This window comes from Rhinoderma darwinii, chromosome 4 (genome assembly GCF_050947455.1).
Source record: "Rhinoderma darwinii isolate aRhiDar2 chromosome 4, aRhiDar2.hap1, whole genome shotgun sequence".
NCBI classification, from domain to species: Eukaryota; Metazoa; Chordata; class Amphibia; order Anura; family Rhinodermatidae; genus Rhinoderma; species Rhinoderma darwinii.
This window is the reverse complement of record NC_134690.1, coordinates 137,976,231-137,989,199: the sequence shown is the minus strand read 5'-3', so window position 1 is coordinate 137,989,199 and position 12,969 is coordinate 137,976,231. Positions and strand designations below refer to the sequence as shown.

The 12,969-nt window shown below is 39.8% G+C and overlaps 1 protein-coding gene across 3 annotated transcripts in view; it reads left to right on the top strand.

Moving 5' to 3' along the window:
• Nucleotides 1-12,969, top strand: part of SLC7A14 (solute carrier family 7 member 14) — a 151,820-nt gene that overhangs the window by 70,360 nt on the left and 68,491 nt on the right. For all 3 annotated transcript variants that reach the window (XM_075861594.1, XM_075861593.1, XM_075861595.1), the window contains one exon: nucleotides 7,360-7,833. In XM_075861594.1, coding sequence (XP_075717709.1) covers nucleotides 7,530-7,833 — 304 coding nt within the window. In that variant the 5' untranslated portion in view covers nucleotides 7,360-7,529. The remainder of the gene's footprint in view (nucleotides 1-7,359; nucleotides 7,834-12,969) is intronic.

The window sequence follows — 12,969 nt, the reverse complement described above, 5'->3', positions numbered from 1 at the left end:
ATAAACAATAGTTAAAGCGTGATATGGCATGCTAGATATAACCCTTGTCCCCTGGGCGCCCACAGAACATTTAAAGTCCCACGGTACATTCTTGATAGAATTTTAAGCTGGCTAATTATTTATCACAGACAACTTAAGTACTTTCATCATATCAACTGAGATCTGCTGCATACAATGTTAATACAAGCAGCAATTTATAAAATTGTGATTTATAGAGCAACACACCTCTCCCACAATTATAAGGGTATATTCACACACTGCAGATTTTTTTTTACATTTCCTGTGACTGTCCTATTAATCTGAATAAGGTTTGTAGAAATCCATGCACATGCTGCAGAAACAACCCTATTCACATGTATGGAACAGACTTTTCAGACGCAGATATTTCTGCAACAAATCCATGAACATGTCCTAAAAACGAACCCCATTCAAAAACAAAGGGTTACTGCAGTTAATCCAAATGTCCATCACCCCTATGTCACATTCACAGGGGACAAAAACAAGCTGAAATTTGGAGATTTGTTTGGCAGGGCTGGCAAGGCCACTGGCAACATCTGGTTTACATCGATGTGCAGATATGAATATAATGTTAAAGGGGTTGTCCACTACCGGACAACTGATAACTTATCCACCGGATAGGTCATCAGTACATCATCTGTGCAGGTCAGACAACCTGACCCCGAACCGATCAGCTGCTCTGGTTGTCTGCGGTCACTGGAGGTTATTGCACAGTATGCAATGTACGGAGTAGGAAGCAGTTGGCTCCGTACATTGCATAGCTGCCGTGCTGCCGAACTGCAACTGCACTCAGCCGCTATTCCATGACCGGAGCCATCTGCTTCCGGCATTAACGTCCGGTGCATGGAGGCAGCCGGAGCGGCTGATCGGTGCGGAGTCCGGGTGTTCAGACCCCCACAGATCATGTACTGATGACCTATCCGCTGGATAGGTCATCAGTTGTCCAGTCGTGGACAACCCCTTTAACCCCCTTCCCGCCCAATCACGTAACTGTACGTGACAATCGGCCGTGCTTTGCCGCCTTCTCACGTACAGTCACGTGACGACAATAAACTGTCACCATGTCAAATGACATGGTGACAACGGGCAGATCGCGGCGGCAAGTGACAACAGACACTCACCGCTCTCCGGCACAGAACCAATGAGAGCGGTCCTGTGAAGTCGATCGCTGTGATTGATCATTCAAAACTGAATGACCAATCACAGCATAGGTAAACAAGAGACGCAGGATTCTTCTCACCACCGTCTCTGATAAGCTCATTTCTGTCAGAAAGCTTATGAGAGTCGGTGTGTGAAGCCCTGTCAGAAAGAAAGAGTGAAAGAAAAGAGAATAAAGATCTCTTCTAGATCTCCCTAGATCCTCCCAGATCTCCCCAGATCTGTCCTGCCCCACTAATTATAAAATAATCCCCAAATCTCCCACCCATTACCCCAGTGAAATTACTGCGCCATATTACTATAGGTGATACCCTATAGTATGTGTTACTGTCCAGTACGATCCACACAGATCGCCACCATTCACTGTTGCCGTGACACATACAGTGACAGTTTTACGCAGTGATCCAGTCAGTTCCATCCCGCTCCTACATTTTTGAGAGCGCCAGTTTTTTTTCTAGTTCATGAAAAAATATATATATTAAAAAAAATTATAAAAAAATAATTTTTTTCTTAGGGACAGTTACGTTTTAGGGATACAATAAAATTATATCTGTTGCATTGTAGTGTACATTACTGCAATATGGCGCAGAAATTTTATAGCCCAGAGGAGGCGTACGCTATGCTATGCTCGGATACAGACTCTGCTAGCGAGGATGAAATGCAGTTCGTGCTGACATCATCTTCGTCTAGAGAGTCTGATGAGCCCCCCCAGCAGCACAGAAGAGTTGGTGGTTCTGACCAGCCCCCGATAGTGAGGCAATATGGATGCCTGCTACAAATTATGCCCCCCAGGTTCCCGACTTCACCGCATCCTCGGGAATCCAAGTCAAGACCACGGGGTTCGGAGAGTTGGATTTTTTCAAATTATTTTTCTCCGCTGAATATATAAATTTAATGGTCAAACAGACAAATTTATGCAAGAACAATTCTCGCCCACAATCCCACATCCTACTATTCCAAAGGCCAGATTTGGACCCCCACAAACTCATAGGAGCTTTGCAAATTTTGGGGCCTGTTACTGAATATGGGCCTCATAATGAAACCCAGCATTAGGGACTACTGGTCATTGTATGTCCTATATAATACCCCCCTTTATGGCACCATTATGACAAGAAAAAGATTTGAGGTCATCCTGAAATTTCTGCACTACACAGATAATACCTGCTGCCCCCCCCCCTCCCCGATGATGCAAATTATGACCGTCTATATGAAATATTGCCTGTCATCAATCATTTTAATTAACAATTTGCCCAAATTTACACCCCAGGTAAAAATATTGTGGTTGACGAGTCTCTCATCAGTTTTAAGGGAAGGCTCCACTTCCATCAATACCTCCCAAATAAAGGTGCCCGGTATGGAATAAAGCTATATAAGATCTGCGAATATTCCACCGGGTACACACATTGTTTCAGGATTTATGAGGGAAGGGATTCCGAAATTGATCCCCCAGAGTGCCCCCCTTCCCTTAGTGTCAGCGGAAAAATTGTGTGGGATCTTATACACCCGCTACTTGGCCAGGGATATAATATATAGACAATTTCTATAACAGCATCCCTCTCCAAAAATGCCTTTTGGAAAGAGCGACAGTGGCCTGTGGCACGATAAAAAAAAATTCTAAGGGCCTCCCCAAAACCCTCATGGGCCAGACATTGCCAAAAGGAGAAAGCAAAGCAATGTGCAGTGAGAATATTTTGCTAGTGAAATATAGGGACAAGAAAGATGTCCACATTCTATCTAACATCCATAAGGATAGCAGCATCAACGTTCCAGTTCGTGGCTCCAGCACCACAGCTGCCAAGCCTGCCTGCGTACTGGATTATAACTGCTTTATGGGTGGGGTGGATCTATCTCATCAGGTCATAAAGCCGTATAGTGCCATGCAGAATAGTAAGACCTGGTACAAGAAGCTGGCAGCCCACCTCACCCAAGTGGCAATGTATAATGCATTTGTGGTGTCCAGATACGCAGGCAATACATTTCTCCAATTTCAGGAGAGAATTATCAAGGCCCTTTTATTTGACAACCCAGAAGGGGAGGGCACTTCCTCGGGAGAATACAGTTGCCGTATAATCCCAGGCCAGCACTTTCCCTCAGTAATACCCCCCACTGAGAAGAAAAGAAGACCCCATAAAAGATGTTGGGTGTGTTCCAAAAAAAACTTTAAAAAAGACACTATCCACCAGGGCGAGACATGCCCCACAAAGCCAGGCCTATGCATCAATGAATGCTTTAAGCTTTACCAAACCTCCACTGAGTTTTAGATTATTTTATTTATACACCCATTCATTTTACAAATTGGCCATTCTAAATAGATTTTTGAAGCTGAGTAATTTTATTTTCATATATTTTTGCCCACTTACTAAAATTTATAAGAAGCCCAAACAAAACTAAAAACTCATACTACACCCCTAGATGAATACCTAAAGTGGTTTCACATTATAATTAGTAACACCAAATTAAAATATGTTTGAAAAACCCCTAACAAAATTCTCACTATACCCCCAGATGAATACCTAAAGTGGTTTCACGTTATAATTAGTCACACCAAATTAAAATATTTTTGAAAAACCCTAACAAAATTCTCACTATACCCCTAAATGAATATCTACGTGGTTTCATGTTATAATTAGTCACACAAAATTAAAATATTTTTTAAAAACGCCTAACAAATTTCTCACTATAACCCTAGATGAATACCTTGAAGGGTAGAGTTTTCAAAATAAGGTCAGTTGGAATCACTGAAATAGCATACTTGAGATAAAAATAATTTTTTTTATTTGACAGCATCATTTCATATAAATGTAATATTCCTTCAATACATATTTTTTTAAATCATTTTACTGAGTTTGCCTATTATTATAACTATGTCCTGCCATATAAAGCTGTTATATTAATTCTTATAAACTGTTTGGCGATATGGGCATAGTTAGGATTTATATATTTGGAGATTACTCAATTTACGAGCTGTTCCTGATCAATATATTATGGCCTTTTTTGTTGTTTTGTTCAGGTTTTTGCACAACCTGTTAAACCCGAAAATACTTCCAGGAAAACTGACAATATCTTAGGGGATTAGTGATCCTTTACTGTCCATAAAGATGGTGTTGGACACTACCCTTTTATATATTCTGTAGGTGATTGGTTGTTTTGCGCACATTACGGTTCCTACTTTGCCGGGCAGGGACCTGTAATGGTGTGCCAATGTCCCTTAGCACGTCGTCTCTGATATAGAGATTGATGGGGCTAAAGAGATGTTGTATGACCAGTCCCTTTGAAAAAAAGAAGTGACATTATAAAACCCTGTTTTTTCATCCTGTGAACACGCCCAAGTTCTACATTTTTTCCTCCAGTTCTCAAATATATTGCTCACCAGTCCTAATTTTAATTCTCCCTGCTTTAACTGTTCTTAACAGCTATGGACGGACACATTTATTGGTCATCTGCTTTGTTAGCATGACATAGTTGCATACACTGGAAAATGCACTTCTATGGGTTAATATGCTGTGGAAGGCAACCATGCCCCAAAAATAATGGATTTGGTAAAAAAATGACCACCTAAATACCATGATTCCGCCTATGAAAACCTAGCGGTACAAACACTCATTAAACCACTAGGTGAATACCTTCGGGGTTCCGTTTTCAAAATGGGGTCTCTTCTAGGGGTGTCAGATCGTTCTGCCAGCTCTAATCCTTTACAGGCATGGAGTGGGGCCCACCAAGTCACTAAAATTATGTTCTGAAAAGCCAAAGGGTGCTTCTTTGCTTTGGGGCCACACTGTGTGGGCATGCAGCAGATTACGGCCTAAGTGGGGGTATTTCTGGACACAGGAGAAACTAGGTAATAAATGTTGGTGTGTGTTTCATCAGTTTCATGTACTATGTTGGAAAAATATGTCCTAAAAATGACACATTTGTGAAAAAAAATTAAAATGTTATTCTTCATGCCACATTTCCACAAGATTCTGCAAAAACACTATTGGGTTAAAAAAGTGATCACACTCCTAGAAAAATTCCTTGAGGGGTGTAGTTTCCAAAATGGGGTAACTTTTGGTAGTTTCTACTGCTTTGTTCCCTCCAGGGCATTGCAAACACGACATGGCACCGAAAACCATTCCAGCAATATCTGCTCTCCAAACGGCACTCCTTCCCTTCTGAGCCCTGACGTGGGTCTAAACAACAGTTTCTTACCACATATGGGGTATTGCCATAATCGGAAGAAATTGCTTTACAAATGTTGAGGTGCTTTTTCTCCTTTATTCTTTGTAAAAATTAGAAAATTCTATGTTTTTTCAGAAAAAGTAGATTTTCAACTTCACAGACTAATTCCAATAAATTCAGCAAAAAACCTGTGGTGTCACAATTCTAACTATACCCCTAGAAAAATTCCTTGAGGGGTGTAGTTTCCAAAATGGGGTCACTTTTGGGATGTTTTTACTGTTTTGGTCCCTCCAGTGCGTTGCAAACGCGACATTACACCGAACACCATTCCAGCAAAATCTGAGCTCCAAAATACAAACGTCGCTCCTTCCCTTCTGAGCTCTGGCGTGGGTCTAAACAGCAGTTTAGTACCACATATGGGGTATTACCGTAATCGGGGGAAATTGCTTCACCAATTTTGGGGTGCTTATTTCTCCTTTATTCCTTGTAAAATGTAAAAAAATTCTATGATTTTTTTCAGAAAAAAAAGTAGATTTTCATCTTCACAGACTAATTCCAATAAATTCATCAAAACACTTGTGGGGTCAAAATGCTAACTATATCCCAAGACAAATTCCTTGAGGGTTGTAGGTTTCCAAAATGGGGTCACTTTTGGGGGTTTTTCACTGTTTTGGCACCACAAGAGCTTTTCAAACCTGACATAGTGCCTAAAATATATTCTAAAAACAGAGGCCCAAAATCCACTAGGTGCTCCTTTGCTTCTGAGGCCTGTGTTTCAGTCTATTAGCACACTAACGCCACATGTGGGATATTTTTAAAAACTGCAGAATCTGGCCAATAAGTATTTAGTTATATTTCTTGGGTAAAACCTTCTGTGTTAGAGAATTTTTTTTATTACAAATGAATTTTGGCAAAAAAAAAGAAATTTGTGAAATACTTTGCTCTAATTCCTGTGAAACGCCTAAAGGGTTAAAACACTTTCTAAATGCTGTTTTGAATACTTTGAGTGGTGCAGTTTTCAAAATGGGGTGATTTATGGGGACTATCTAATATATAAGGTCCAAAAAGCCACTTCAGAACTGAACTGGTCCCTGAATAAATAGCCTCTTGAATTTTTCTTGAAAATGTGAGAAATTGCTCTGAAAGTTCTAAGCCTTGTAACGTCCTAGAAAATTAAAAGAATGTTCAAAAAACAATGCAAACATAAAGTAGACATATGGGATATGTGAAATAGTAATTATTTTGTGTGGTATTACTATCTGTACAACAAGCAGATACATTTAACTTTAGAAAAATGCTAATTTTTGCAAATTTTCTCAAAATATTGGTGTTTTTCACAAATAAATATTGAATTTATCGACCACATTTTTTCACTAACATAAAGTCAAATACGTCACGAGAAAACAATCTCAAAATCGTTTGCATAGGTGAAAGCATTCCAGAGTTATTACCACATAAATTGACACATGTCAGATTTGAAAAAATGGGGCTGGTCCTGAAGGCCAAAATGAGCTTGGTCCTGAAGGGGTTAATGATGTGCTAAGCTTGTAGTTGAATTGCAAATTAATAACTATCATTTCTGCACCTAGTATTTTAGGAGTTTTGTTTAAAGTTTGAAAGCCTATTGTTTGCTGTAAGTATAGTGTGAGTTCATAGGTTGGAGTAGGTGAGAGCAGTCAGGAGCAACAACCTAAGCAGGGATAATACTAATAACAACATAGAATGTAGGAGACACTAAGCTTCTGATAGTGAGCTATAGCCAAAGAAGAGGGGGGAGGCTCAATAATCCGTTTCAGGAAAGCTGCTTTCAGGATGGAGAATCCAAAGAAGATCTAAAATTACTTTATATCCATACAGCAAATTTTGCTCATTATTTTTCTAAACCTGTATAATTTCTATATTCTATCCATTACTGTCTTTTCTGCTGTACACTAATATTCCAAACATGGCACATTTTAAGATGTGTTGTCTTGTGTATTAACAGTAATTATTTCTAATCATTCTATTGTATTTATTCTTTTACAGATTTCGTAATATCTAGATCACAAGAAGAAGAGCAACATATGTAATATAATGAGTTACTTTCTTGGTACAAACCATGTGCAACTTGAGTAAAACCCTATAAAACTGTACTGGAACTGCAGTGACCTGTGCCCTAGCATTCTACACACATTTTGTAATATAGTCTTTAAATCATGAGTGGTTTCTTTTCTTATCTGGATCCAAGAAGGATTCCTTGGAGAGCCACATGGCATGCAATCAACGCAAGAGTTTTACGCACCAAACCAGTAGAGTCCATGCTGGAAGGAACAGCAGGAACTTCATCTCATGGGACCAAACTGGCTCGAGTACTGACTACAGTGGACCTTGTTTCACTTGGTGTGGGCAGCTGTGTTGGCACTGGGATGTATGTTGTCTCTGGACTGGTTGCTAAGGAAATGGCAGGACCAGGAGTCATTGTGTCCTTTATTATTGCAGCAGTGGCATCCATATTATCTGGTGAGTTGTGTACTTACTCTTATTACATTCTTTGGCAGATCATATTCTTTGACACTAAAAATATTTTATTTATAGGGGTCAGGAAGAAATTGCTGTAGAAAGTAAAATTATGCTTAATTTTTTTTTAAATTCACATGAGTATATTATATACACATACAACTTTACAAACATACGTATATGGAATAATATATTGAAATCAGTAATGGCAATAGTGGAAATTTAGGTTATTGTTGAATAACTAGTATTGCACTTTTATAATAAGGGCACACATTTTATACTCAAAGGCATGGGGAAAAGGCTGCCATTCCAAAATCACACTAAAGAAGCCCCCTGGGCCAGACCCAGTTGTCAGGTTCCCCACACAGTTGCCAACCCCTTAATCATGGTACTGCCAAACTTTATTTACAGTCACAAGTGTAAAATATTTTCAATATTTATGAAATAAGGCACAATAATTAGAGATGTGTATATATAGAAACAGTCACTAAACTATTCTGCATTGCTGTGTTTTTGAGTACAGGTAAGCTTTGGTTTTGTTGAAAAGACTGAGCTTTACTGGAAGAAAATTCTATCACATACTTTTGTTCTCCATGAAGCTCATGACAAGGTTTTATAGCTGCAAAAGTAAACTAAACCAGCATTTATGTGCCGTTTTCAAATTTTACGGAAATGCAATGAGTTTCGGTACCATAACATTTTCTTCGATTAATAGACAAAATATTTTTACCCCACTATGCTCCATGGCCCCCCTGCACACCTTGCTGAAGACACACCTCCAGCTGTTAAATTTCACTACCCTCCACTAAACACCAGATCACTATTGCAATGACTGAACCAGCGGGTAATAGAAACCTTTAGTCTATGAGCTGACAAACTTTCGGAAAAATGCTAAAAGTTTTGGACAGGTCAGTGAAATCAGTGGTTATTGATGCTCATTTTGAAGGGTATCAACAATGTCAATCCAGCTTTGGAGGGAACAGTGAAACGGTGGAGTGATGAATGGAGTGAGCTGCAAATTTCTCTTCGTATAAGTTCACAAATTTAGAGCAGGTGATGCATTTGCTTGAAGAGGTTTGCAGGCTGGCAAAGCTGGTAAGGAATGGAGGAAGTTACAGTTACAAAGATGTTGTGTAGCCATAGATAGTAGGTTATGAAGACATGGAAGCATTGGCTTCAGATAGAATAATCGAAAATATATACAGTGCATTCAGAAAGTCCTCAGACCCTATACATATTTTCACATTTTGTTATGTTGAGGACTTGTGCTTAAAAAAACCAAAACGTTTTCCACCATTATTCTGCACTCAATACCAGATAATGACAAAGTGAAAACAGAATGTTAGTAATCTTTACTAATTTATTTAAAAGGAAAAACTAAAATATTATATTGACATAAGTATTTAGACCCTTTACTCAGCACTTAGTTGAAGCGCCTTTGGCAGTGATAACAGCCTCCAGTCTTCTTGGGTATGATGCCACAAGGTTTGCACTCCTGGATTTGGGGATTTTCTGCCATTCTTCTCTGCAGATCCTCTCAAGCTCTGTCAGGTTGGAAGGGGACTGTCGGTTTGACAGCCATTTTTACGTCTCACCAGAGATGTTCAATTGGGTTCAAGTCAGGGCTATGGCGGGGCCACTCAAGGACATTCACAGAGTTGTCCCTAAGCCACTCCTGTGTTGTCCTGGCTGTGTGCTTAGGGTCATTGACTTGCTGGAAGGTGAACCTTCGGCCCAGTCTGAGGTCCAGAGCACTCTGGATCAGGTTTTCATTAGGAATATCTCTGTACTTTGCTCCATTCATCTTTTCCTCAACCCTGGCCAGTCTCGCTGTCCCAGCTGCTGGAAAAACACCCCCACAGCATGATACTGCCAACACCATGCTTCACTGTATGGATGGTATTGAGCAGGTGATGAGCAGTGCCTGGTTTCCTCCAGACATGACACTTAGAATGGAGGCCAAAAAGTTCAATCTTGGTTTCATAAGACCACAGAATCTTGTTTCTCACAGGCTGAGATTTCTTCAGGTGTTTTTTTTTTGTTTTTTTTTACAAACTCCGGGCAGGCTTTCATGTGTCTTTTACTAAGGAGAGGCTACTTTCTTGCCACTCTGTCATAAACCCCAGATTGGTGGACTGCTGCAGTGATGGTAGACCTTCTGGAAGTTTCTCCCATCTGCATACTAGATTTTTGGAGCTCAGCCAGAGTGACTATTGGTTCTTGGTCACCTCTCTTACCAAGGCCCTTCTTCCCCTGATTACTTAGTTTGGTGGGGTGGCCAGCCCTTGGAAGAGTCCTGGTTGTTCCAAACCTCTTCCATTTAAGAGTTATGGAGGCCACTGTGCTCTTTGGAGCTTTCAGTGCAGCAGAAATTTTTTGTACCCTTCTCCAGATCTGTGCCTCTACACAATCTTGTCCCTGAGATCTACAGGCAGTTCTTTCCTCCTCACGGCTTGGTTTTTGCTCTGATTATGCATTGTCAGCTGTGAGACCTTATATAGACAGGAATGTATCTTTCCAAATCACGTCCAATCAAATTAATTTACCACAGGTGGACACCAATCAAGTTGTAGAAACATTCCAAAGATGATCTAGAGAATTGGGAGACCCCCAGAGCTAAATTTCAAGTGTCATAGCAAAGGGTCTGAATACTTATGTCCATGTGAAATTTTCATTTTTCATTTTTAATAAGTTTGCAAAAATGTCTAAAATTCTGTCTTTACTTTGTTATTATGGGGTATTGAGTGCAGCATGATAGGGAAAAACTTAAATTTTTATTTTATTTTAGCACAAGGCCTCAACATAACAAAATGTGAAAAAACTTGAAAGGGTTTGAAGACTTTCCGAATGCACTGTATGAAAACAAGTGATCTCCAATGCATCTATGCAGCTATGGTGCTGTGAGATTGACAACAACTGAAATGAAGTGTGAAAGTGCAAAGGAGCCTATTGGCATCCATTGGCCCTTATTTTATAATTTTGAAAGAAATAGCAAATCTCAACAGGAAATGCTGCATCTTTTGTTGAAAAAAACGGGAAAACCCATAGCTATTTTTTAATTTTTGTATTATTAAATTACATGTTTTATTAAATTAAATTTACAGTACACTATGTATTATTTTTAATTTAAATATATTTCAGAACTTCTAATATTAAAAACGTACTACTTGGATCAATATTGAGAGGGCCTGAAACTTGATGCATTGACTTACATTATGCAATTAGGTTAATTTAACAGTAATAGCTTTGCAATAGTCCTTTTGGGAATAATACCTCAGAGTGAAGCAGGGGCTATCTGTATTCGTTGTCTGAATGTTCTGTTTTTACCTTGTCTGTCATTCATTCACATTGTCACCTAAGTGTATCAGGGTATCTATGTCAAGTGCCTCATTAAATATGAAATACATTCTAGAGTTGAGGTCTTAGACTTTCTTACTAGGAAGTGAAATGAATACTTCTTAGTGGCAGAATGGAAGGTCAGTGCTGGCTTCTTACTGTTCTTACCGTAGGCACACAGGGTAAGCAGGATACATTAGAGACAAAAATGACTTTGGCAAGGACTACATAGTAATGGTCATCATGGATAGGTCACCAGTCTTGGTAAAGCTGCATCAGTAGGCCACTGTACCAAATTGAAGGCAGATCTTTTCTTGGTATTTGTCTCAACAATTGCATATGTAAAAAAGTGTTCAATGTGACAAAAGTTGTTGTTCAGCTCTAGGAAATTTTGGACACTGTTGCTTTATTGTTCCATCATTTAAAAAGTTCCTGTTTACTTTTCAGCTTAAAAAAATAACATAGGGGGTAGATATCTGATGTACAGCAATGGTTAACAATCAGGTTTCAGTGCACCTAGAATCTAGTCACAGGATCGTATTTACAGCTCACAATGCCACAGGCACTAAGCCTAAATGCGCTCCATTAAAGGCCCATTTACATTTGCCAATTATCATGATTTGCTAGTTTCTAAGTAATTGTAACGATAATTTGTCAGTGTTAAATGAGAAAATCAACGATCTTTATTGTTATTCATCAATTGTCATGCCGTTAAAATAATTATCAGCGGACTGATAATAATAATAATCTTTATATTTATAGCACCAACATATTCCTCAGCAATTTACATTTCAGTGGGAAAATGTACAAACAAAATCAGACATTACAGAGTAACAAACAAATTAAAGGGGTTTTCCACTACCCGACAACTGATAACCTATCCACCGGACAGGTCATCAGTATATGATCGTTGGGGGTCCGACACCTGAACCCCGCACCAATCAGCTGCTCCAGCTGCCTCCTGGCACCGGACTTCCATGCCAGCAGCAGGTGGCTCTGGTCACGGAATAGCGGCCGAGCTGCAGTACTGCAGCATGGCTGCTATGCAATGTACGGAGCCAACTGCTTACGGCTCCATTCACTGCATAGTGTGCAATGACATCCGGTGCCCACAGGCAGCCGGAGCAGCTGATCGGTGTGGGGTCCGGGTCTCAGACATGCACCAATCGTATACTGATGTCCTATCTGGTGGATAGGTCAACAGTTGTCCAGTAGTGGAAAAACCCTTTAAAGGAGCACTCCCACAATTTTTTTTATTCTCTGGTCCATTAGGGAGGCACATTATGTGAATTGTGGTGAAGGTAATCTTCTAACCGGTGGCTGTATTTGTGAGTTTACCACTCCCTTCTGGTCCTCAGCTATGTCATGTGACCAGTCAGTTTCTCTATTTATTACTATCACAGCCTCGATCTGAGTCTTATAGGAATGAATGGAGAAACTAACTTCCTGTCCACACACGAGACGCTGTGGCATTTGGAGAGTCCTGTTGCTGGTGACATGACACAGCTGAGGATCAGAAGGGAATGGATAACCCACAAATACAGTGACTGTTAAGAAGATTACATTCACCACAATTTAGAGTAGTGAGGGCCCTGCTCGCAAGAGCTTACAATCTGATTAATAAATGTAAATACCTCACAGTGACATTTACACATTGCTGCCTAGCGCACAGCTAGGTCCTAGGTGTTCAGTGGTGTGCACTGTGTTCCACAAGAGTAATGTGCTGGGAAATACAGGGGAAACTATGCTGCACCAGAATCTGGAATATATATACACGTAGATTAGCCCTATTCCCAAATAATA